At 45.2% G+C, this 27322-nt stretch overlaps 1 protein-coding gene and 1 non-coding gene across 2 annotated transcripts in view; both read right to left on the bottom strand.

Annotated features, from left to right (window-relative positions):
- Cyth3 (cytohesin 3) overlaps positions 1-27322 on the bottom strand; it is a 94864-nt gene that overhangs the window by 11232 nt on the left and 56310 nt on the right. The window contains exons 2-6 of the mRNA XM_005368026.3: positions 14862-14944; positions 13066-13130; positions 12584-12650; positions 4998-5116; positions 452-532 (exon numbers count right to left, since the gene is read on the bottom strand). Coding sequence (XP_005368083.1) covers positions 452-532; positions 4998-5116; positions 12584-12650; positions 13066-13130; positions 14862-14944 — 415 coding nt within the window. The remainder of the gene's footprint in view (positions 1-451; positions 533-4997; positions 5117-12583; positions 12651-13065; positions 13131-14861; positions 14945-27322) is intronic.
- LOC113458447 lies at positions 26611-26717 on the bottom strand. The gene has a single exon (XR_003378829.1). It is a non-coding gene; the product is annotated as a U6 spliceosomal RNA (small nuclear RNA).

The following is a 27322-nucleotide window of genomic DNA, read 5'->3' as shown; positions in this document are numbered from 1 at the left end:
CTACCTACCTATCATTGCCTCACCTTCTTTTCTACAAACCTGTCAACATCTTTTATCATCTACACTTACACCTTAGACAGCCGCTACACCTTCCCCACCATGACAGACTGCACCTTCAAACCATGAGCCAAGACAGAACCTTCCTTAAGTCCCTTCCCCCAGGAACAAGTAAGGGAACAGCAAATGCAGGGACCCCAGAATGAAGGACAGCAAAAAACCAGAGAAGGTGCAGAAAACAGTGGCCACACCAAGGCAAGCATGCAGTCCATCCCCAAACAAGTCTGGTTTCCACCGAGGGCTGCCGAGTGCCACCCAGGAGAGAACACAGAGGCTGATCTGTCGAAACTACAGCTACTGGGGACTGGGTGGGGGTCCATCAGAGTCACTCTGAGTGACTACTGCCACCCCAGCCTTCCCATCTGTCTATACATGCCATAAGGCAACCACTCACCTTAAGGCCTGGACAAGGTTGAGATCAGCAAACTCATGAAGCTCAACAAAAGCCTGAAGAACTTTGATATTAAAATCATCCCTAGGAAAGAAGAGAAAGCATCTGAGCTGCCCTGGAGAGAAGGCATATATAAATGGCAGGCCTTTGTAGGCGACGGTAGTTCACTACAAGCAGCCACACTCTTCACTGTAAATTTGTTTTAGAATTTTTATTTGTTTTGTTCTTTGAGGCAGAGTCTCACAAAGTTGCAGAAAACCTGGAACTCAGGATCCTCCTGCCTCCACCTCCCAAGTGCTAGGATTACAGGCATGTGCCCAGGGCCAGTAGTTTTCAGACTTAATGAAAAGGACACCTGCGTGGCTCTCTGAGGAGAACTTCCTAATGGGCAGGAGCTGGGAAGGAACCCACCACAAACCCTCAACTCATCTTCAGGTGAGCTCTAAAGCACTCCACACGAGTGAGGCCTGGGACCTATACATATTCTGGAACCTTCAAAATGGCCCCTTAGCAAGGTTTTGCTCTGGTCTCTGCTTCCCAATGGGGTTTTGAGTGTGAGAAAAGGAGAAGCAACATTCTCAGGTCCTAAGTCAGAGTATAGGAGACCAAGGAAATCTGGGCGGGGGGGGGGGCGACATAATACATCATATTAGGGATTTTTGTTTTGCTTTGTTTTTGGAGGCTGGTGGGATCAGGTCTCATTCTGTAGCCTAGATTGGAATGGAACTCACTACATAACCCAGGGACTATAGCATAGGGAACTCATTAAAACGTTCCTGCTTCAGCCTCATGAGTGCTGGGGTTACTGGCATTAATCAGTAAAACATGAAAATACAATAAAGAGTAACTTTTTATTTAAATAGCAATAAAAAGAAAAATGATGCATCAGTGTGTTTCACTGGACCTTAGCTTACATCGTGCTCCAGACCTGCTCATCATGTGCTCTGAGGACATCCCTAGAGCACAATGCCAGGGTCCAGCTGCCCTACCAGAGGACTGGCACCCACCACACCTGGGGAATAGACCAGGCCTGGCCTGAAGACCACATCTGCTCCACACAAGCACCAGGCACGCTGTACGCAGTGGCCAGAGCTTAGTGCTGTCTGCCCCCAGGACCATCCCTCGTGCGGAAGTCTCAAGTTAAAAGGTGGGAGCTTAGGGTCAGCACTGGGAAGATGAGGTACTGTTGTCTCCAAGGTCCTTGATGGCTTCTTAGCCTATGGCCCCAGAAAGGGGCATGAAGAAACCTTCCCAGGAGGCAATGCAAGGCCTGTCCTGATCGTGCAACACTGCACTGGTCCGACGATCCACTAAGCTGGTAAACTCTCAGCATTAGGCACACTTGGGCCAGGAGTGTGTCCACAATGCACACTCTTCTGCCACTCAGTGGAGAGGGAGCAGCTTTGGCAGCCAGGTTAGGGCCACAGCTAAGGGGCCAAGGCCTGTGACCACATTGGCTGCCAGAACCTCAGGGAGTGGTGAAGCCCAGAGGCAGTGTTAAAGGCAGATTCCCATCTCTTCAACATTCAGGGTTTGGGATTGGCACTGTTCAACCTGCAAGACTTCTTTATATTTGCTAGCTGTGTTCTTATCAGATGTCAAGTAGGATTTCAAATGCTCCTCTCCAAGGAGAGGGGCTTATTCTCTTTATTTTATTTTATCTTTTAGTTTTTAGTTTTCAAGGTAGGGTTTCTCTGTGTAGCCCTGGCTGTCCTTTAACTCACAGAGATCCACCTGCCTCTGCCTCCCAAGTACTGGGATCAAAGGCCTGAGCCACCACTCCCCAGCTTTTTTCTTTAACTCCCCCACTCCTTCTTTAGAGTATAGTCTGAAGCAAAAATAATAATTTGGGGCTACTGAGTTGACTCAGCAAGTAAAGACACTTGATGTAAACCTTGATGTAATCCTGAGCTTGATTCTAGAACATGTGGTAGGAACAGAGAACCAACTCTCACAGGTTAGCATTTTAGCATCCACACATGTTCACACATACAAATAAATGTGCAAAATGTTTAAATTTTTGTGGTGTTCAGTTGACCTCACTTCTTCAATTGTTTTGCCTTTGGGCACTAGACCTAAGAAACCCTTGCAATAACAGGATCATGATGATTTGCATGGTTCTAAGCATTTAATGGTTGACATTTGTGTCTTGGACCCATATTAACCTCTGTGTAGTGAGGAGCCCAATATTTTCTCTCACAGACGTCATCTGTCATCAATGTTGGGGTCATTCCTTCCCCACTCAAGTGTCTTGCATTACATGTTAAAAATCATTTGATAGTAAATATAGGTGTTTATTTCTGGATTCTCAATTCCATTCTATCATCTTCTAGATCATTTTTATATTTATGTTTATTTATGTTTGCATATATATATACACATATACACACACAAACACACACATATACAGCAGGGGGTGTACATGTGAATTCAGGCACACAAACAGTCGGAAGAGGACAACAGACCCCCTGGAGCTGGGGTAACAGGCAGCTGTGAGCCGCCAGATGTAGGTGCTGAGAATGACTTCAGCAACACATTGAAATGCTCCAACCTGCTGAGCCACCTTTCTATCCAGTCTTTATGATTGTCTACGTCCGCCTTTTATGACAGTATTGCATGTTTTGATCGGTATAATTTTATTTTGTAATCATAAAGTGTTTTTTCTGAAGAACCTTCCATATTATTAGTTTGCTGACTTTTGCAAAGAAGTCAAATGGGATTCTGCTGATGTATTAGATCTGCCCATCAAGATGGAGCATACTGACCATAGCAAGACTACTTCCCAATTCGTCAGAATGGGATAGATTGCCATCTGCTTGGATCTTTTCACTAGTTTCATCTGCACATCTTCTGTTAAACTCACTCCTAGTTCTTCCCAATGCTGCTACAGTTAGAACTACTTTCAGTCTGCTCAAAGACACAACTGCACGGAACAGCTGGCCGTGGCATTCTGAGCTAGTTTCAGTCTGCTCACTGAGACACAACTGCACAGAACAGCTGGCCGTGGTATACTGAGCCCGACTCCTGTGACCTCACTGAGCTTGCCTGTTCCCACTAATAGTTCAGCATGTATCCTGGCTACGTTTACTGTCAGAACCTTGGGCATAATAAGCAAGCATTCTACCAGTAAGCATCACTAAAGCTCTTTAACTGACTTATAAACTAACTGGCCTGGGCTAGAAATGCCAGTAGTCAACAAATAAATGAGAGACTGAACAAAAATAAATGGTCATTAGAGACTGTAGGGCACATGTGACTCTGTTTGGTACATAATCTTCACACACTGCTGTCTGATTTGAAACTTATTTTAAAAAATCATTTCTATAGTCATAAGAGATGCTTGTTTGTGGCTTTACTGGTTGGTCGAGATCTGGTTTTAGTATCAGGAAGTACTGAACTGCTGGAATGAGCCGGGGAATGCTTCACTGTAGAACAAGTATTTATAATAAGAAGTTGGGAGTAGAACTGTCCTGAATGGGCTATGTTGGGCTTTAAACAGCACTCCCTTCTTGGCACTTGCTGCCTTGGTCTCCTGCCTCGCCTCAGCTAAGCAAAGTAGATGGCCGCCCTTTAGGGAATGGTGGTTCACTCTTGTAATCCCAGCCCTTAGAGGCAGAAGGGAGAAGATCACTGTTAAGTGAGGCCAGCCTAACCTACACAGCAAGACCTGATCTCAAAACCCAACAAAGCCAAGTGTGGGAGCCCACAGAAGTGGGTCCATTCCACCTTGACTGGGGGCCAAAGAGTTCAGGCCTATTCCTGCTCCTTCAATGATATGACAGACTTGACCCAGGGAGTGGCTGCCTACAAGATGCTTGGCCTAAAGGGTAGGTGCTGCATGTCCTGCCTAAATAACATAACACTTAACTCTAGCTATAGTTACTTGATGTTTCAGGTATTGAAGAGGTAATTACCCTGTTTGACCTTTGTGTCATGTTAAAGCAGTCTTTTGCCTTCTCCCCCTCACCCCTTTTTGGATTGGGGTATATAAGCATATGGAAAATAAATGCAGGCAAATTCAGTACTCACTGAACTGCCCTCCTGACTCTATTTTGTGTCTCTGTATCTCTGTTCCTTCTGCCTAATATTTCTAACCCACACGCCCCTGCGGAGGATGGACCCCTGACGGCCAAGCAAAGCAAAACCACCAGCAGATGGACCTTTAGCTGAGGTGGGGAAAGTCACCTCAAGTGACAGGGAAAATCCCGAGAAGTCTAGGCTGTTTCTGGACCAACCTGCAGAAGGCGGGGCTTTCCAGGCCGGGGGATGACACTGATGACCGAGAGAAGGGCTCCAATGGGACATACCCTACCTGACCCTCGGTCACCCTCCTTTGTTGTGTGTGTAATTCTGGACCATTAAGGTTCAGTTCACTCCTACGCTTTCTCTTCAGTATGTGATGCTTTAATCTTCTATTTAGGTCTCTGGTCCACTTCGCCTCTGGTATGATGAGATCCCAGCGGCCTGTCCTCAGGAGGATCCCAACAACACCGGGTCAGCACTGTCCTGCCGTCTGTCCTCCAGAGCGGCAAGAGGATCCTCGGCTTACCTCTCACCCAGGTAGTCTCCAATGACGGTCTTGTTCAGGCCCTCGCCTTTGTAAAGAAACTGGGCGACATCCTCTGGGGAGCTCTGCAGCAGGTCGTTCTCAATAAGGAACTGAATGCCCTGAGGAACAAGTGAGACGGAACACACGGGTCAGGACATCCACTCATGATCCTCTCAAAGTTGGCAACATGCTTTGCCCAGTAATCTGGCAGGTCTGGACACAGGAAAATGCCAGACCATGGAGACTGCACAGCCTGACTTCCAAAATGTCATACGTGTTTCATCCACTCAAGAAAGAGATGCTATGTTCATCAAGTGTTATATAGAAGTTTTAAAAAAACATCAGATTTGTAAAGTTTGGGGAAACCACGTCTTTCCTGTCTCACAGGACCTCACTGTGGGACAGAAGCTGCCACAGGACAAGCCAATTCCCAACCACCAACTCTCTTGACAACTGTTTCTTTCTATTTTATGTGAGTGTTTGCTTGCATGTCTGTCTGTATACTACATGCATGCCTAGCTCCTGCAGAGGCCAGAAGAGGGCATCAGATCCCCTGGGACTGGAGTTACACAAGGTAATGAGCCACCAGGTGGTGCTGGGAATTAAACCTAGTCCTCTGGAAGAACAGTTGAGTCTTCTCTCCAGGTTCCCACCTTTTAAAAAAGAAATATTTTTAACTTACTAAAAATTTAAATTATTTATGTGCGTGAGCCCATGTACTGATCACAACCAGAGGACAGCCTGCAATGAGTTGGGTCTCTCCTCCCACCATGGGGTCCTAAGGATGGAACTCAGGTCTTTAGGTATGGTGGTGTGTTTACCTGATGAGCCATCTGGCCAGATCTCCTTATTCATTATGATTGTGTGTTTCATGTATGAGTGACATACATGTGTTACATGTTACATGCGTATGTGGAGGTCAGAGGACAATCTTCAGGAATCAGTTTTCTCCTCCCACCTGGACAATTGGGGATTGGACTCAGGTTGTCAGGTTTGTGTGACAACTGCTTGTATCTGATCTTGCTACCCTGCCCCAACCAACCCTTTTATTCCGCCACCTTACCCCAATTGCTTTACAGGCTCCCCTTACGTCCAAATGACCTGTCACACAGGTCTGGGCAAGCAGCCATAAGAGGAAACCTGTAGGAATGACTTTCACTGCCCTTCCTCTTTCTTCCTGTGTTGAACTCCACGTAATAGCCAGAACCACAGCATCTCTCGTGTGAGGGAAAGACCGAGGTAAGCACCTTGCTCCTGTCACTTGGGAGCCACTTACTGCCATAGCAGCTATTCAATAAAATACAACTCCACTGTGTAACCAGCTGTGAGGGGGGGCTGGGTGTTCTGTTCCTTGGGTCAAAAGCATGTTAACTGGCACACTACCACCGAGCTCACACCAGCTGAGCACATACATGCTAACCGGCACACTACCACCGAGCTCACACCAGCTGAGCACATACATGCTAACCGGCACACTACCACCGAGCTCACACTAGCTGAGCACATGCTAACTGGCACACTATCACCAAGCTCACACCAGCTGAGTACACCCCACTTTAAGAACCTACGAAGTGTAGCTGCTAGTGTCAAGAGAAGAGGTTGGCCCAGGCCTGAGTCAGCTGCACTGCACCATCTCACGGGAACTCCCAGGACCTGCTACAACAGCAAGACGTGCACAACTACCTTACACCAGGTTAGAACACAGGGAATTCTGCTATCTATGTGCCAAGAGGCATTTCTACAAATTCAGAGAGACTTTTCAAGCTGAAACTCCAGGCCTAAGCCTGCTTTGGCTTCCTCATACACCCACAGTCCATCTGGCAGCCTTATTTAGCATTTTCAAAAACTTCAGGCAGCAGCAGACGACCAGTAAGAGCAAAGATAAAGATAGAAGATGGAAGACTGCAACTAGATGGAAAGAACAAAACGAACGTGAGGCTTTACAAACCTGGTACAAAGCAAAAGGCAACACAAAGGTACATGTGTGTAAATATATGCAATTATTGGGAGCATGGCACATACATGCGGATGTACACATGTAGGTGCTCATGCCAGAAGGCCCTAAGTTGATGCCATGTCTTCTTGATTGCGCTCCACTTTTAACTGACTGAGGCAGGGTCTCCCACTAAACCTAGAGCTACTAATTGTGGCTAATCTATTTAGCTACCTTGAACCATGGTTTTCTTGACTCTGCCTCCCAAGTGTGGGCACCACAAGTAGACACTACATCTATGCAGGTTTTATATGGGCTTGGGGATCCAATCTCTGGTTCTCAGACTTGCACAGCAAGCACAATATGCACTGAACTATCTCCCCAGTCCCAGACAGGTATATTTTCATTCTGCTCGCGCGCAGTTTTAAAAAAGCAAACCTAATTTTGGTAATAGTGTGGGATACCTGGGGGAATGGATTTGAGACACAGTGGCCCCAGAAAGGTAGCCTACAATGTTCTGCTAGCACATTTTGTTCTGGGTTGAGGGTTTTGTTTCTTAATTTGTCAAGATGATTCAAGTCTTACATTTAAAATTTGTGGGCCATGTAACATGTCATTTAAGTCTGACAGTCCTAAAGTTAACTCTTACGTATTTCTGGTGGGAATGGAAAAGAGCATTATCCACTTGGGTGCTACTGTGAAAGCCACACGCACACATACACACGCATGTACATCTGTCCTGGAGCATGGGATAAGAGCCAGTAGCACTGCTGTTCTGTGCTCGCACTGTGACTTGTTCACCAACCATCCAGATAGGAAGAAGTAGGAGCAAGTAGAGATGGTGAGCCAGCAGCCAGCAGCCAGCAGGACACAGCACAGGGATACCCTTGGGGTCGGTAAGGGAAAGGCAATCATAGGAGGGTAGGCAGAAGTTTACTAACACCTCAGGGTCAAAGGTCAATACTTCAGCATTATAGAACCCTGCTAGGATTATTAGAATTCAAAAGACTAACAATGAGCATAAATCGTTAAGTTTTGCTACCCTGAAATCTGCCAAGGGCAAGGAGGAGGGCATCTGAAAGAACCCAGGATTCTGGAACAAAGCCTCATGGAAGCAGAGCCTGAGGTGGGTCTGGTCCAGGACACTTTGACTGTGACTACGATACCCCAGGGACTGAGTTTGTGGCCATTTTCCCTCAAAGAGCTCAATGCCCCCTAGGCAGACGCAGATATTCCCAGTGCATCTTTGTCACCTGGCTCCCCTATCCCCCAACCTGGGGCTTCTGAGTCTGTGCTCTCAAGGCTGAGTGTGCCAGACCCTGAAACTCAGGCCTCGGCCAGGTCAGAGCGAGCTTGTGGAACACACTGTCTAGATGTTTAGGACCTGCCCTGAGCCTCCACCTTCCCAAAGAACTAGGTCTCTGTAACAGCTGATCCTGACTGTCAACCTGACCGCACTTAGAATGACCCAGGAGAAAAGCCATGGCTGTGAGGGGGCTATAAGGGAGTTTTAACTGAGAGCAAAAGACCCCACCTTGAAGTGGGTGGCACCCCTTCCGTGGGCTGGATGCTTGGACTGAATAAAAAGGAGTGAGCTAGCTGAGTCCCAGCACTCACGGCTCCGCCTCACACTAGAGCTAGCATGCCTTCCCACCACGATGGCCTGCACTCCTACCCTCCCTCCCTAAGGTCACATTTGTTAGGTTGTATCACAACAGTGAGACAACTAATCAATACAACTGATTTTGGAGTGTGTAGACCATCAAGGATGTGAGAAAGTCAAATAGGACAAGGTCACTTCTGGCTTACAAGACACACACGAGACACGGAGAGGCCCCCAGTAAGGAAGGGTTTTCTCTGCAAGAGACACAAGCTCTGGTCATGGGAAACAGGGAAGCCACTAGTGAGTTCAGGCAAACCTATGATGGCTAATCTTGTCAACCTGACTGGACTGAGACACCTAGATCAGTGACGGACATCTCTGGGCACTCTGTGACAATGTTTCCAGACATGATTAGACTGGAATAGACTAGATTTTGAGGGCTCTGACTTCAGTAATGTAAGAGTCTTCCAGGTTGGCGGATTAAAGGTAGAAGAGCTGTGGAAGATAGGGTCTGGTACGAGGAAATGGGCTGATGGGGTGTGCATTTGAAAGGTCTATCTGGCCCCACCCTGCTTTTCTCTGTCTTCTGTCTACATGAACAGAGGGCCATTGCCATGCGTTCTACTCCACGACCGATGTTCTGCCTCACCTCAGGCCCAAAGCCATGCATCGATACGACCATGACAAACTCTAAAACCATGGGCCCAAACTAATCTTTCCTCCTTTAAACTCATCAGGGATCTGCCACAGCGATGAAGAGTCTAAAACAGATTGTAAGCAGAGAGGAGTTGAAAGCCTGAGACCAAGAAAGAAAGAGCTCCATGGGGCGGGGCAGGGGGTGGGAGACACAGGCAAGCCAAGGACACAGGAGCAGGCACACTTTGAGTGTGGTGATGAGTATTCTTAAAAAGGAGCAGTTAAGCCCAATCTGGCAGTGCACACCTTTAATCCCAGCACTCAGGAGGCAGAGTTAGGTGGATCTCTGTGAGTTTGAGGCCATCCTGGACTACAAAGTAAGTTCTAGGCCAGTCAGAGCTGTTACACACAGAGAAACTGTCTTGAAGTAAAAAACAAAGAAACAAAGAACAGCTACACCAGGTGTGATGGGTGGCACATGCCTGCAGTTCCAGCACTTCAGAGGCTAAGGCAGGACGCCCTCGAGTTCTAGGCCAGACTGGATTACAGTGAGAGAAAGTACACAGAAGAGAAGGTCATGATAGAGACTGGAGGGTGTGTTCACAGCTAAGGAGCACCTGCTGGCAATCACTGGCAGCTAGGAGAGAGGCCTGAACAGACTCCCTCTCCATATTTAAGGGCGTTCATCTTGGACTCCTTGTTTCCTGTAGGAGGATTAATTATTTCTGAGTCTTTTTGTTTGTTTGTTTGTTTTTCGAGACAGGGTTTCTGTTTCTCTGTAGCTTTGGAGCCTGCCCTGTAACTAGCTCTTGTAGGCCAGGCTGGCCTTGAACTCACAGAGATCCACCTTCCTCTGCCTCCCAAGAGCTGGGATTAAAGAGATGTGCTGTCACCACCTGGCTATTTCTGAGTCTTAAGCCATCTAGTTGTGGTAATCTGTTACAGAAGGTAAACGGTACTACACATTAGACAATTACTTATAAAGGAAACCAAATGTCTCAGTAAAATTCAGTTTATTTATTTGTTAATTTATTTTTGAAAAAGGGTTTCACTGTGTAGCCCTGGCTGGCCTGGAACTCACTTTGTGGACCATGTTGGCCTCGAACTCACAAAGATCCACTTGCCTCTGCCTCCTGAGTGCTGGGATTAAAGGTGTGCACCGCCACGGCCCAGCTGATTTATTTTATGTGTGTAAGTGCTTTGCCTCCATGAATGTTTGTGCACCATGTACATGCAGCACCTGCAGAGGCCAGAAAAGGCATCAAATCCTCTGAACAGGAACCAGAATGGATGTGTGCCACCATGTGGGTGCTGAGTTTCCAACCTGCAAGTGTTCTTATCCAATGAACTACCTCCCTAGCCCCTGCTGGTGTTTATTTTTAACCTAAGTAATTTAGCCAAGTCAAGTTCATGGTGAGCAATGATTTCTTAGAACTTACTCCTCTTGTCTCTTATCATGGAAACTTCTGGGATCTTTCTGAGGGGAGGGGTTTGTAAAAAAGGTCCTTTTATGCAGCCCAGGCCACCATACCTGTCATAACCATGCCTTCTTAACCTCTCCTAGTAATTTACAAACCTTATTTCATCCCCATTTTTAATGCCAACCCCAAATCTTGACAATCATTTAAACTTATACGTACCTATCAATGCCTAGGAACCTCAGCTATCTCTATATCTTTCTCTCCTCTTCTCCTTTGCTATATTATAAAACATTCTGAGCTAATTTGGAATTCCTAAAATACATTTTTCATATAACTCTCTTCTTGTTTAGACTTAGGTTTTGCTGGCTTCTTTGTATATCTTTCTGTGTGTGACCATTTTAAGAGGCACTGTCACCATCTGTGATCCAGGCTGAAACTGAACTGTATGACCCTCCTGCCCCAGACTCCCCAGTGCCAGAATTACAAACTTGAGCCACCACACACCTGACTCTGTGTACTTTCTGTATCCCATGGACGTATCTCTTTGTTTCAGATATATTTACTCAGTTAGTCAACAGACAATCACAAGAGGTCTTAGTGACTAACTTTATGAGTCCTTGCATATCTAAAAATATCACTGCTTTTGTTCATTAGTGAGAGTCTGGACAGAGTTCTCAGTTTTCAATCATTTCCCCCTCACACTTAGAAGACACTGTTTGGCTACTGTTACTGACACAGCAATCTCTGGTAACGCAGTTCCAGACTTCCTTGATCTAATCAAACCTTTCCTGATTTATTTATAAACCCCAGTGCTACTTCTAGACTCCAACACAAGGAGCAAGCCAAAGTTCTTTAAGCTGTCATCACTAGAGGCTGACAGCGCCTCCTAACCCAAAGAGGCTCACTCTAAGGATTTCTTTGTGCTTTCACAGGGTGACGTGCAGCAAGACATAGGGAGTACACCGGATTCTGAGCTGCAAAGTGAGATTATCTGGTGTGTCCTTAGACTCAATGTGTGTGTGTCTCAAAACTCACACATTGTGTAGGTTTGAGGCCTGAACCTACAACAGCCTGTGGAGGTAGAGATGGTGAGGGTGATTAAGGTGATACATGCTCATCTGGGGTCCCTGGAGTGGGGGACTGTGGCTTCATGAAAAGAGAAACTTGCTCCACACAGCGCCACATGGAGGATCGGTAAGAAGTGGCTCTCTGCACTAGAACACAAGCATGCGAGCTACCACGATGTGAGACTGCAGCCCCCACAACTGCGAGAAGTAATGTCTGCTGTTTAAGCCCCCAATCTGGGGGCTTTATTCCATTTATTTATACATGCCAGTTCTTATGCGTCCCAGACGGGCCTGCAGCTGGCTTTGTAGGTCCTCTTGCCCTCCTGTTTTTACCTTCTAGTGCTGGGGTTACAGCCATGCACCACCCAGCCTGGTTTTCAGTCTGTGGTATTTTGTTGCCAACAGCTCAGCTGACTAAGCCAAGTATCACAACCACATCTACAACCAAATGATTTTGGTACTTTTTCCTCAGCAAAATGCTATGTGCAGATTAAATGAGTTTTTTGTCTTTATTGAGCAACTTAATTATAAATAATTGAATAGAACCAGCAATTAGCATAACGATACATTTCAGGTCAAAAGGGACACAAAGTGAAATCTATTAAGCAATTCACCACAGTCTGACTAAACCCTGACTCCCTTGAATGTGGTGGGCAGACACCACAGGGCTGACTAGGGAGAGTATCTGGACTTGATCTCCCCACAAATTGAGCTCAGGGGCTCCCATTGATTGCACCTGCACTCAGAACCCCACACTGTGAGAAAGACCATTAGGTCCAGGTAACAGTTCATCTAGAAGCACCTGCTTTACCCTGCTTGTGATGAAATGAAATACCAACTCCATCTTTTCAGGTTCCAGGGGAGTCAGCCACTAAAGCCAGCCAGCCACTCATTTGCACACCGCAAGGCTGTAACAGTTCTCTCACCTTTTTGGGGTCCATGTTGAATTTCTTTCTTCCCATGGCTATTTGCTTGTTCCTCTGAGTAGTTTTACTATTGGTTTTAAACAATTAAAAAAAAAAACATTAGTGAGCACTTCCACAGAGTGCAGCAGAATCACACCCTCCTGTGCCTTTTCCATCTAAGGTCAACCTGAGACACAGAGACAACGGGGTCCAGCACAGCCCACCGCCCTCAGGAACTCTTCTTCAGAAACGGTAATGGTGGGAAGCAGTGCCTTTCTAAAAAAAAAATTAAAAATACAGCCCCTCATGACACAGAAAGATTAATCCAGAGTCCCAACCCTATAAAGTTGGTGAGGACATAGGAGGCAGGGAGGAGGAATGAATAATTCCAAAGTCTCCCACTTTCCAGCCCCGCCCTTACAGCTATTGGTGAGCTCAGCTAGAGGGAAGAGGCAGGAATCAAAAGGGTAAGAAACCTGAAAGTACAGTCGTGAACACTTTACCTCTCCTCCACTGATGTTAAGTTATCGATCTCTGTCATCACTTCTGCAATTTCATATTTCAGCCTCTGTCAAAAAAAGAAAAAAGAAACTGGGTCACAGGGTATCTTAACTATCATACATTCAAAGGTTCAGAGACTCACATGAGCATCACAAGGCCAAAACTCAACACCTGTATCAGTGAGGTAGACTAAATGTCAGAGCAGCACAATGTGCACATGTACGCATGCACACACATGCACACACAAAAACAAATGTCCGCCTGTCATTAGACACATCAAGGGGGTCCACTAGGCAGGTTCTGAAGTACTTTATGGAAATAATCAAGAAGGAAGTAAACTACAGAAGCATGTAGAAGCATATAGTGGGTCCTCAGCTCACTCCACTGCAGTCACAAAAATGGAGGTACGGACAGCCTCATTCTCAGAGGAAGCTGAACCCCAGATATGTCTAGGTTGACAACAGGTTTGCCAATCAATAGTCTTGACTGTCACTTCATAAGAGATGAAAGATAAAATCCCATGGGGCTAGAGAAATGGCTCGGAAGTTAAGAGCATATACTACTCTTCCAGACAACCTAAGTTCAATTCCCAGCACATACGTCAGTCAGGTGGCTTACAACCCCCTTTTAGTCCAACTGCAGGGAATCCCACTCCTTTGTGACACCTGCACTCGTGTGCATTTACCCACACGCATACACATATTTAAAGTGATAATTAGCTATGATTTTTTTAAGAGAGAGAGAGAGAGATATGAAGCCCCCAAGGACAGGCCCAACTCAGACACATCAGAAGCAAAGGGACAGAAACTGTTTACTCTCCACCGGCTGGATTCCCTACCTCCCTGAGCCTCAGGCAGCATCCTTGGAGACAGGATGAAGTGGCCAGTGTTCAGGGAAGAGTTTATATTATTGAGCAGTATGATCACTACTGTCCAGATGATATCCATTCTCAATCCTTTAGACAAAGGACTTCTCTAGGTTGCAAGAATGCAAGCTAACCTTGAGCCAAAGCTGCCACCAATTACGTCTCAAGTACAACATTTTATTCAGAACCCTATTATGTGTGTGCCAACAAGTTCAAACTTAAACAAGTTCCTAGAAAGGAGCTATTGTCTAGGACAAGGCCTGCTCTACAGTCAGTGGCCTATGAGGTGACATTTACTTTGGCAATGACAATGACTAGGAAGCTTCTCAAAAAAAAAATGACCACACGACTGACTTTCCTGAGGACCCAGGAGGCCTCTGAGCTGTCTCTGAAGCACCACAGTCATCCCAGCTCTGAAACTGTGGCTTCATTCATCTCCTATCCTGTGGGACACCCTCAGCCATGGCCTCTGAGTCAAGTACACAATGAGGGGAGGCAGTGTTTATCCATCTGTTTTATTCATCTTTGTTTAAATTTGTCATTCTGTTCCTACCACCACCAAGTAGGCACTTAGTATACAACTAGAATCATCCAATAAGTGCTTGTCTGTTCACTCAAAGGATACTGGACTGCCCAAAGGGCAGGCACCTATCTAAGTGCTTGGGTAAAGGGCAGCGGGTTTATCAGGCTGCTGCCACTGTCTACTCCAACACCTGTAACTCTGGGGTCACACAGTCATCTACTAGGAATGCGGGTCGCACCATTGTGGTCTCTGTTCCAGAGCTTGTGCTGTCTGGGATGGAGTCTTGGTCCCTCAGGCTGGAGAACTCCTGTCTTCTGTCTCTATGGTTCTCACATTTCTCCTATTTTCTTGAAGCTACCCTGTTTAGTATTTCACACAAACTCAAACTGGACACTTTGCTGTTGTTTTACCTCAATGTCATCAATAAGTTCCTTTTTCCTTCGACGAATGTCCAAAAGTTCTTCTCGTTCTTCTAATGACAGGTCTTCAGGCACTGGGGAGAGAGGGGGAGGTGTCAACAACGTCAGAGGAAAGCTGATGAGGCTGGGGACTGGCAGTGGGAAGCACCCTGACCTTCCCACCCCACCCCACAGAGACTGCCTGCTTCTCTAGAGGAAAACAGAAACTAAAGGACACTATCCACATCTGCATACACCTCACTCCACCAAAAGGCTGGTTAGCCTGCCCAGAGTCTTACTAACAACCTTCCCCACCTATAGAGAGCCCTGATGAGAGGTTAATATGGTGGGGTACTTCCCTGTACCCTCATGTACTGATCACTATAGACACTGGCCAACCGAGTTTCTTAGCCTTTCACTCTCAAAGTGCTACATCTGTAACACATAAAACATGCACTGAACCAGACACACAAGAAAGGTCAAAGTGGTTACAGTGCGGGGAGTGAGAAACAGTGGGAAAACAGACTGATGCTGACCTCCCACTCAAGCCCCACCACAGCCTTTAGAACTACAGACTTTCTTATGCATATTTAACTGATAGCATAAAAATGCGCATCACTCTCACTAGATTGGCTGGAGTGGGGGTGGGAGCAGGAAGTGAGAAGCATAAAAGGGCACAGATACTCTGGGAAGCACTCAGGTACATCAGCAGCATCAAGGATGCACGTGCCACACCCAGCAGCTTTCTTTATGTACAGTAGAAAAGCTTCCAGCAGGGCAGCAAGAAGCACAATAATGTTGAAGCAGCACATTTTATAGACTAAAAACAAAGATGTTAAATGTCATCCACAGCAGGATGAGTAAATGTGCTAGGATCTCACACAGAAGTGCGAGTGAGGAAACTGTGAGCAACAAGCGGGTGACTTCAGGACATTAGTGGAGATATAAGACACATTTCCTTATGGACCACAAAAGCAAAAAAATAAGCAATATGTTGTCTAGGTATTGTTTTAGTTTTGTACCTTGCCACCATGATAAAATACCCTGATGAATGCATATTACGGGAATAAGAGTGTATTTGGCCCACCATTCCAGTCCATTGCTGTAGGGATGCCATGGGAGATTGAACACACATCTGTGGTCAAGAGAAGAGAGCAATGAGTGTGTGAACCACAGCAGTGCCCAGCCTGCTCTCTTCATTCACTAGGACCGGCCCAGAAAATGGGGCTGCCCACATTCACAGTAGGCCTTTCCCACCTCAGCCCAATAGAGAAAAATGTCACATGGCCATAGCCACAAACCAACCTAATCTAGAAAATTCATCACCTAGACTTCTTTCCCAGGTGATTCTAGATTATGTCAAGTCGACAATTAAAACTAATCATCATGGGACTGGACAGATGGCTCAGCAGTTAAGAGCACTGGCTGCTCTTCCAGAGGACCTGGGTTCAATTCCCAGTACCCATATGGCAGCTAACAACTCTCTGTAACTCCAGTTTCAGGAAATCCAACACCCTCACATAGACATATAAACAGAGAAAACCCAGTTCATATAAAGTAAAAATAACTTAAAAAGAGAAAAAAAACCCTAACATCAAAGGCATTTAAACACGTCATAAAATAACCAGAACAATAAATGCAGTGTCCAGAAAGAGCATGGCCTCTAGGGAGGGAAGAAAGCATGGAAGAAAGGTGAAAAGCAGAGAAGACGTAGTATTACTAATTTCCTTCTTCCTCTACTAGCTCTAAACCGAAACTGAATGACACCTTAGCAATGTTCTCAGGCAATCTTCTAAGCCACAGTATTACGAAGGAGAGAGCTACTAGACAGGGTTGTGAAACAACTGAACCCCTCAGATACCATGAAGACAGCCATTATTATCTCTATTTTATAACTGCAGCCAAGAGAGATTAAATGATTTTTCCCTAGAGAAGAGATACTGAAGACATAATGGGGCTGGAAAGATGGCTCCGTAGTTAAGAGCACTTGCTGCTCCATCAAGAGGCTCAGAGTTTGATGATCCCAGTACCCACAAGAGGCAGTTCACAAGTCTCCATGACTCTGAATACAATAGGTTATATGCCCCTTCTAGAATCATTGGACAGATGAACACACACACAAATAAAATCTTTTTAAAAGAAATAATGCCCCAGAAAACCATGTGTATCCAGTAAACAACATGAACACACATCCAGATGTTCAACATCAAGCACAAACAACTCAGATTTACAAGTTGTGCAGTATGCACTGGGTCAGACGAGGAGCTCCACGGGTCCCTAGGGTCTCCACCACCTTCTGCTTTACAGAGTGCCAGCTTCATCACGAAACTGGCTTCTACCCCATAGAGCTAAGGCTACGTGCCTTTTCACCCCAGGACCCTCAAGCTTCCTTCCAGAAGGTCCTATAGGACATCTCCTTAACTTCCAGAAGGTGCTATAGGACATCTCCTTAACTTCCAGAAGGTCCTACAGGACATCTCCTTAACTTCCAGAAGGTCCTATAGGACATCTCCTTAACTTCCAGAAGGTCCTATAGGACATCTCCTTAACTCTCACTGGCCAGACCTGTCTCAGGTCCCAGTTCACACTACTCAGCAAAAGCAGAAGACATGCCCGACACATACAGCATTCAAAGATAAGATATAAAGGAAGTCAGGAATTCATATTGGAGAAAACCAGCAATGCCCAACACCCAGAAAGATGAAGCATAAGCAAGCATACACTTTTTTGTCTCTTCAAAGTTATTACTCTTACCACAAACATCTACTCTAACAAAAAGAATATTTCTCAAAATAGCCAGCTTCAGAGTGGTGTCAGCCTGATATCAGAGAAAATGTACTCCAGTCTGTCCACCAAACAGATCAGCCTCCTGAAATTAACTCTAAGTAAACCTTTCTTCTGCAGACTTCTGCAATATGCATGTACAAAACAGGGGTCTGGAAAAAGAGCTGTAGGCCTCAACCTTCTGCAAGACAGTTTTTCTAAAAACTTCTACCAAGTCTTCCTCCTCCCACCTGAGGACCAGAGGGCTGCCAAGAGTAAATAAAGATGAATGGAAACACCGGGATTATTTCCTTCTGATGATTCCAATGTTCCTTCAATTGGAAACATGCCATGGACTGCCTGAGTTTTTCCCTTCCTACAATGCCTGTCTTATCCTTTAAAGGTAATGAGGAACTAAACAATGAAGGGTTGCTCATTCACGTTACCAGGAATTCCAACCAAAACCTGCCTGTTTAAAAAAAGAGAGGAGCTGCCGAGATGGCCTAGCCAGTAGAAGTGCTTCTTGTTAAACCCAGCATGAGTTTGATCCCCCAGGACCCACAAGGTGGAGAGAACTGACTCTTGTAAGTTGTCCTCTGACCTCCACACACACACCATGGTGTGGCATGCACATGCATGCACACACACGAAATGTGATTTTAAAAAGGTAACTTGTGTCAGGTCTGATGATAGTGTTATAGTTACCTAGGAAATATCTTCATTTTCTAGAGATTCATACTCAAGTATTTTGGGGGTACAAGGCTATTTATTATATCTAAATTTTGCTCTGAAAGATTTCAGAAAAAAAAAAGAACTGAGCAAACTAAAAACTATTGAATCTATTTGGTTGGCTATCAGCTCTACATTCTAAGTTTGACGTTTCTAGGCTGGGTGTTGTAGCATGAATTCTAATTGTTCTTAATAAAAACTCAGAGTCAGCTATCGGGGTGAAAGCTGAAGGATCAGAGAAGAATTGCAGCAGCCACTAGAGTTCTTACCTCTATCAGAGCACAGACCATAGGGGCGATGCTGTCCTCAGACTGCCTGCTTCAGACTGCTGCCTCGGACTCACTGAGCTCTTGTCTCCTCCCGCCTTATATTCCTCTCTCCGCCCAGCCATATCACTCCTCTCTCCACCTCCCTAGTGCTGGGATTAAGGGGATGTGACTCCTAAGTGCTGGGATCTCCTTTGTGTGGGCTCTGTTTCTCTTTTGGACTGGATCAATTTTAAGTTGCCCAGTGTGGCCTTGAACTAACGGAGATCCCTCTGCCCCTGCCTCCTGAGTCCTGAGATTAAAGGTGTGTGCTACCACTGCCTGGCCTCTAGTGGCTTAACTCTGCATTCTGATCTTCAGGCAAACTTTATTTGTTAAAACACAAACAAAATATCACCATATGCTGTGATACTCCTGTCAATGGCCTTCGAGATGCTGGACCACTTTGGGCATGGTCTTGGGGTACTATAAAAACAGATGTAGAAATGTGTGGTCTCTCTCAGCTGCTGGATTCCGTTCCTGTTCCCCACTCGTGCAGAGGACTGTTGATCCTTGAGTCTACTCCTAAAGAACCCTTTATTATACTCAATTCTCAGCTAGAGTGGGACGACTTTATTGCAGTCCTCTATAACCATAGGGTGTGGCAGGGCAAGTTTTTACTCCTAGCACTTAGGAGGCAATAGCAAGTGGATCTTTGTAAGTTCAATACCAGCCTGGTTTTCATATCAAGTTCCATGCTAGCCAAGGCTACATGGTGAGACCCTGTGGGGTGGGGGTGGGGGGAGAAGAAAAGGAAGGAAAAGAAAAAAATTAAAATTTCTCATGATAAAAAAAAGATCCCTCTTACTCCCAAAACAACCACTTGGCGCCGGGCGATGGTGGCGCACGCCTTTAATCCCAGCACTCGGGAGGCAGAGGCAGGCGGATCTCTGTGAGTTCGAGACCAGCCTGGTCTACAGAGCTAGTGCCAGGACAGGCTCCAAAGCCACAGAGAAACCCTGTCTCGAAAAACCAAAAAAAAAAAAAAAAAAAAAACACTTGGCCTTAAATGGTTAGTATCATCTCTTCTATAACATCTTTTGAAGGATTTGGCAGAAACAGGCCTGGAAAATAGCACAGCACTCTTCAGCACTGACTAACAGGGTTGGAGTAGTGTTAACTCAGGACACATATTAACGCACAGGATAAAAGAACATGGTAGACTATTCCTGGACCAATCTCTGCACTGCTTCTGTCACTTCTCCACCTTGCCGTGATGCCAGAGAAGGCCCCATCAACATTACCAGCAGAATCTCCCTACAGCCACAGGATCTGCTGACTCACAGCCATTTCACATGTAGAGTGAAACGCAGGCAATGCTCAGGGGAGGCTAACTATCCTTCCCCAGTAACACACAATCTTTAATATAGGGCTTGGACTCACATCCTGACATCTTGTACACACTGTCACTTTGACTCTCTTGGCTTAGGTGACACTCTTGACAAAGATGGCATAATGAAAACTATTTCCTCCAACTTACAATAAGAAAAAAAGGCATAGCCTGGCAGTACACACCTTTACTGCCAAGACTGTAGAGGCAGAGGCAGGCAGATCTCTGTGCATTCAATGCCAAACTAGTCTACAGAAGGAATTCAAGGACAGCCAGGGTTCCACAGAGAAACCCTGTCTCAAAAAACCAAAAAGGAAAAAAAGAAAAAAAAGACAATGGTTTCCATCCATCATGGTGTTTACCAATTATAAGAAGTGGTCAACAGAAGGAGTATCTCTGTAACAGAAGGAGTATCTCCATAACAGAAGCAACATGAAGCAAAGGCTCCCTCTGTGCTTTCTTTCCTGGCTGTAAAAATGGATGACAGCTTCACTGTGGAGGGCCTTGACATCACCTGTCTGTGAGCTGAGTTTTCAGCAGAGGTGGGGGTGTGCCTTCTGGGAGGCTAAGGGAGTCATCTGATATAGTACTGCTTCTCCTGAGTGTGACATCAACCTGAAGTCAGCCGCACGCAGTGAAGAACAGTCGACCGACAGTACATTTCCTGTGAGCACAATTGGTCTGATGAAGCCTCGGCTGGTGCTCAGAGTGCGGCTCCCACATCTCCTAGGAGGAGGGCTGGGGGGTCTGCTGCAACATCACAGTTTCCATTACGCCCTACTGAACGAAGGTCTTTTACACAGACCTTCTTGGGAGTCTCTTCACTATTTCTCAGTCAACGGTGACGCTCACAGCACGCGCGCACCCTTCCACCTACTGTGTATCTGTGCGCACCTCTATTTGCTGTAACTGATGTTAGTGTCACTGTTTCTTTTCCAGTTTAGAAAACTGTCAAACATCAGTTCATCAGACTAGAAGTACTCTGTTTGTGGGAAGCCTTTCTTGACATTCCTAATGTAAGTCTTTGTGAGGATTCAGTCTCCACCCCGTTCCCTTTTCCCTTTCTTCTCTCCCTTTCCTCCCTTTTATTTGTGATGCTGGGCATGGAGGTCTTGGCATGTTAGGCAGTTACCCACCACAGAACTATATCCCAGTCCAGCTTTGATCCTTTTTCTGTTGGGGGTTGGCAGGCCTTGCACATGCCAAGCCACTGAGCTACATCTCCAACCCTTTCTTACTTTGAGACAGCCTTGCTAAGTTATCCAGATTCGCCTTGAGCTCACCCAGTGTTTAGGCTGGGGGTAGGCAAAGTTGGAGACTGCTCAGTTTATGACATCTCACTATATCCTGCACCAAGGCCAGAGCAGTGACTATAGAGGTGTGGGTGAGAAGCGCCTCCTCATGATACAGAGCAGTCAAGGCAGAGAGACAGGGAGGACACTGCCGGAGCATGTCCATGCTGGTAGCTTATCCTGTCTGTCCTACACGTTCTCGCTGTGGTATAAAACAAGGGATTCTTTGATGAATCCTCCCAGAAATCACAGTGTTTGTAACTGAGAGAACCACCAGTGTGGTCAGGAGCAAAACAGGGAAGCCTGACAAACACTGGGTACCACCACCCCATCTCGGAACACCAGGAGGCTGTGAAGCCAATCATTTCAGGAGCAAAACAGGGAAGCCTGACAAACACTGGGTACCACCACCCCATCTCGGAACACCAGGAGGCTGTGAAGCCAATCATTTCAGGAGCTACTCAACAAGTTTGCGATATGATGACCATGTGAAAGCACACCTCATATAAACCCTGTGACACACAACTTTTTCATGCCAACAGGTATGTTATGTGAACAAAATAATGTTTTCCTGACACTGGCTTTCCAGGGTGACAGTCTACAGCTCTGACCAGTGTTTCCCACACTTCTTTCTGAATGAGGGTGAGTGGTGGTGACATCTGGATTAAGCTATTGAAGATCTGGGGTCTGGGCTGTAGTTTTGTGGTTTTCATTTATTCCAACTCTGAGTCTGCTGTATCCAGGGTCTCATTCCTGGTCAGATTTGTGTCTGTCCCTCACTATGAACTCCTGTTCCTAGAAATGCTTTTGAAGGCTCCAGCTCATGTTTCATCGTCTTGCCTCAGGCCCTCTCTCGTTCTTGTCCCTCTCCCCACTAGTGTTACTGTTTCCCACTACCCTAATTGCTGATTTTTAAGCAGTTGGCTTACAAGCTTTGAATACCTGAAGTTATTTTCTATAAAAATTCTTGTAATTTTCATTTTTCTCAAATGAATTTAAACTTCTTTCTTATTTACAATGAATCAAAATATTTGCACTTGTAAAAAAAAATAACAAATGCTGATTAACTATAATGACTAGTCTGGCAGTAAAATCCCTGAAGCAGGTTGACTCTACCACAGAATTCTGACCACATGGAGACAGGTCTAAGTTCTTCATTTGCATAATGAGGGGTTGTATAGAGTCAGAGACTTCTAAGAAAGCAACAGGACCGAAAGCATGAGTCTATGATATTGTAAGACAACAGGCAGAGCTTCAATATTTTGGTCCAAATTCTGGATAGCTAACCTAAATGTTTTCACAAAGGAAAACAGGAAGGCAGGCAGGCAGGCAGGGAAGACTGTGTTTCTGCCACTGGCAAGGCTTCAGAGAAGATTCAGAACAAATTCATGTCTTGGACCAGTCTTTGTTTTCTCAGGTACCTGCCTCCCTCAAAAGATCTGCAAAAATCAGATTGGTGAAGTCTGCTATCAGCCATGGGTAACTAAAACAACTTAAATTTTTGACCAAAATGAAGGGAAAATTAGACAAAATTCCAAACATTGTAAAATGTCTTTCAGAAAAGAAGGTGAAACAAGCTACTTTTTCAGACAACAAAACTTAAAAACAATTAATCTTTAGCAGATCTGTAGGTGGGTGGGCAAGGGGTATCAAATGAAAATCTATACATAACATTGTCAAGTGCTCAAAGGGCAGCTGTGTGAGCAAAGATTTTCCAGTCTTGATGCAAATCTCTCGAAAAGATCTACTGCTGCTGTTGAAAACAAAAGCAAACAGGGTACTGGTTCAGCAGCTCTGTAAAAGTAAAGAGCACAGGACAGGGAAGAATTCAAAGTGCATCACTATGAAACTCTAACCTGGTCAGACGCAGGAATGCACACCTGCACACTCAGCATCAGAAAGCTGAGGCGACAGAACCTGAGCTACCAAGTGAGACCTTGCTTCAAAAACAAAACAAAAAAGGAGAAAAATATTATTCTCCTGTGCAGAAATGGTGTATATTCGATGGGAGACTATGATAAGTTGAATGGACATATTATAGGGATGGGGAGATGATTCAAAGGTTAAGAGCACTGGCAGAGGACCTCGGTTCGATTCCCAGAGTTCCCTTGGCAGCTCACAACCATCTGTCACTCCAGGGGATCTTCTGGTCTCTGCAGGCAGCAAGCATGGACATGGTAGATAGTCATACAAAAGGCAAAATGCCCATACACTAAACAGATAAACAGCACTGTCTTTAAAAGCAGAGTATAGTACAATGGTTAGGAAGATGGCTGAGTGGGTAAAAGCACTTGCTACGCAAGCGTGCGGAACTGAATGCAAGTCTCTAGCACCCACATAAGAAGCTGCTGTGGCTGTGCACAACTGAAACCCAAGGACTGTGGGTTACCAGGGCTTTCTAGCCCCTGCGTGGCTCAAGTAGTAAGACAGAGAGTGGTAGAACAGGACACTGAGCATCCTCCTCTCTCCTGTACCTATGCCCCCACACAGAAATACAGCCCCCACCCTACACAAAAACCCTAAAGCAACTAACCATTTTTTTTTTCTTTCTCTTCCTTTTTTTTTCTTTTGGTTTTTCAAGACAGGGTTTCTCTGTGTAATAGCCCTGGCTATCCTGGAACTCACTCTGTAGACCAGGCTGGCCCTGAACTCAGATCTCCCTGCCTCTGCTTCCCAAGTGCTGGGATTAAAGGCGTGCACAACCACCTCCACCTCCCACCTGCAACTAACAAATTTTGTACTAACAATATTGTGTTGAGAAAGTGGAATTACTGCTTTGTTTACCACATTTAATAAAATTCAAGAATCCATCAATTATACCCTTTCTCACAGACACTGAAATGTAGAAATATTAATATCTCAGAATCAATGAATAATAGGGGACTTTTATACATAGTTTAGGAGATGTATTGGTATTTAACATTTATAATGATATTAAAAATAAAGAGATTCTTTTTTTATTCATTTTATTGAGCTCTGCGAATTCTTTTCTCTCCCCTCCCCTCCAGCCCTCTCCCATGATCCCCATGTTCCCAATTTATTTTATTTTATTTTATTTTATTTTTATTTTTTTTCGAGACAGGGTTTCTCTGTAGCTTTGGAGCCTGTCCTGGAACTAGCTCTCGTAGACCAGGCTGGCCTCGAACTCGCAGAGATCCGCTTGCCTCTGCCTCCCGAGTGCTGGGATTAAAGGCGTGCGCCACCATCGCCCGGCTCCATGCTCCCAATTTACTAAGGAGATCTTGTCTTTTTATACTTCCCATGTACATTAGATCTATGTAAGTCTCTCTTAGGGTTCTCATTGTGTCTAGGTTCTCTGGGATTGTGCTTTGTTGGCTGGTTTACTTTGCTTTATGTTTAAAAACCACTTATGAGTGAGTACATATGATAATTGTCTTTCTGTGTCTGGGTTACCTCACTCGAAATAATGTTTTCTAGCTCCATCCATTTGCCTGCAAATTTCAAGATGTTATTTTTTTCTGCTGTGTAGTACTCCATTGTGTAAATATACCACATTTTCCTTATCTATTCTTCAGTCGAGGGGCATCTAGGCTGTTTCCAGGTTCTGACTATGACAAACAAAGCTGCTATGAACATAGTTGAGCACATGTCCTTATGGCACAATTGAGCATCCTTTGGACATATACCCAAAAGTGGTTGTTTTCTAATTTTCAAATAAAGAGTATCTTAAAGACAAGAAAGTTCTAACAATGAACTTACATTAACAGTCTCGGTTATAGGTTATAGGTTGCAAGAGGCTGTGATTTTCTTGGTTCTGGGATGCTGCTGTAGCTAAGGTTATCCTCCTAACTCACATTCTCACTCTCACGCACATTCTCTGTGTGTCACACACACACACCATCAGAATTAACATTCTGCTCCACAACTCTCCTGAGGAAAGACAAGATCCAAGACTTATGAACTGTGACCAGAAACATTATGTTTTAGGGACAAGAAGTCAAACATGATAACTTAACAAATTATCCAATGAATAGAAATATGATCACTTGTGATTACTAACCCATATGTTTTTGGCTTTTAGCTGCAGACTAAAAACACTGCAACTTTTAAATTTACTTTCATTTCAAGTAATAAACACCAATGCAGTAAGGCTAACTTTCCTGTTGCCATTTGATGTATTTTCCTTATTTTTTTGGTCAGTTCAGGGACATGCCAGTCGTACATGATACTAGCAAGGCATGAGTCTGGACACTGGTCTCTGCTGATTTACTAAACAGGAACATTCCTCACAATACATTTCCTACATTCCAAATGCCAATGATGCAAATATCACTAAGTCTGGGTTCAGAACAACCAGCAGGGAGATTTGACAGCAAGAACAAAAGGGCAGCTGGGGCCAACAGGAACAAGCACTGAGCTTTGGATCTCATCACCAAGAGCCACTTGACCTCCAACAGGTGATAAGACCAGTCCAAACATTCACATCCAAGTGGGTCACTTGGCCAGTCACATGACTACCACAGGAAGGCAAGGAGGAGAGCTGCAGCTAGCCAGAGTATGGGGTGAGTCACAGGGCCAGGTAGGAACTCAGGGCCTCAAGCTCACATGTGAATCCCTAGTGGCTGCAGGAAAGCGTCAGCTTTCACACTGGTTACACCCTCTTGGGTCCCCTCAGCGTCCACTGTCCCTCTTTAGTGTTCCAGGATGCTTGTTTAGTCTTCTTTGAATTAAGTAAAACAACTGAAGACAAAGAAAAATGGAATAATCTGCCACCTGTGTACCACTGTTGAAAGGACAACCACGGAGAGAAAAGATCTGAGACAGGCGCTGAGCGATGCCAGAGAGAATAATCACAGACTCCCTTGAGCCACTCTGAAGGAAAGTCAGGTACACAGACAGCATCTCACAGACTAAGAGCTAGGAACCAACAACAGCAGCCAGTGGATGGGAACAAAAACAAACTTCGCCCAAGGTATGGACAGTTATAAACCATAAACAGTAGACCTGACTAGATTTTATACTAAAACTTCTGGGCTAAGCAGAAAAGGAATCAAGCTTCACATCCCAACAATGGGAAGGTAGATAAAGGTCAGAATGAGGGGAAATATCAACATTAAAAAAAGATAAGCAGACAAGTGGGCCAAGGTGGTAGCCCTTATTCCTTCCCCAGCACCACAAGATAAATCAAAAACAAGAAAAGAGACACAACGCCATTAGAGACACTAAATATAAAATATCAAAGCAGGAAAAAAATAGCATACAGTTTTCTACTGTTGGAGAGAAAAAAACAAGTCCACAGTAACTTATAGTTTCTTATAACTTACAGTCAGGAAAGAGAACCTATTTCTCACCAGTGCCTCCAGACTATCTTTTTTTTTTTTTTTAATATGGAACGCTTCACGAATTTGCGTGTCATCCTTGCGCAGGGGCCATGCTAATCTACTCTGTATTGTTCCAATTTTAGTATATGTGCTGCCGAAGAGAGCACCCTCCAGACTATCTTAAGACACTCCTATGACCAAGGAAGAGGACAGATGTGACATGTGCAGGCTGAGGTCTGCACCAAGCCTCACATCTCATCGCACTCTGGAGAAGACAAAGACCACATCCTTGAAGGAAGAAACCACAGCGCCAGGAGCTGCAGACACCCCAGCTGTTACAGTCACCTCAGTCAAGTCCCCAAACACCACGTGCTCAACCCCCACATGACTTGCCAGCTGAACATAGCAGGATGAGTGAACCCAGCAAACCAAGAGACAGCACGCTACTGCATTTTCTAACACTTGGGGAGTATGACACACAGCGATGTGTAATTGGTACGTAGACAATGAATATCAAAGGTTAAATTTAAAACCCTGAAGTTTCAAAACTGGACAAAAAATAAATCTAAGTTTTATGTAAAAGAGGCACATTTACAACAAACACAGTATATAACAATTAAAAATAAAAGCACAGGCCGGGCGGTGGTGGCGCACGCCTTTAATCCCAGCACTCGGGAGGCAGAGGCAGGCGGATATCTGTGAGTTCGAGGCCAGCCTGGTCTACAAGAGCTAGTTCCAGGACAGGAACCAAAATCTGTGGAGAAACCCTGTC

The sequence above is a fragment of the Microtus ochrogaster genome, unplaced genomic scaffold (genome assembly GCF_000317375.1).
Source record: "Microtus ochrogaster isolate Prairie Vole_2 unplaced genomic scaffold, MicOch1.0 UNK27, whole genome shotgun sequence".
In the NCBI taxonomy this organism is placed as follows: Eukaryota; Metazoa; Chordata; class Mammalia; order Rodentia; family Cricetidae; genus Microtus; species Microtus ochrogaster.
The sequence above is the reverse complement of the archived record's forward strand: the minus strand, read 5'-3'. Positions and strand labels throughout refer to the sequence as shown.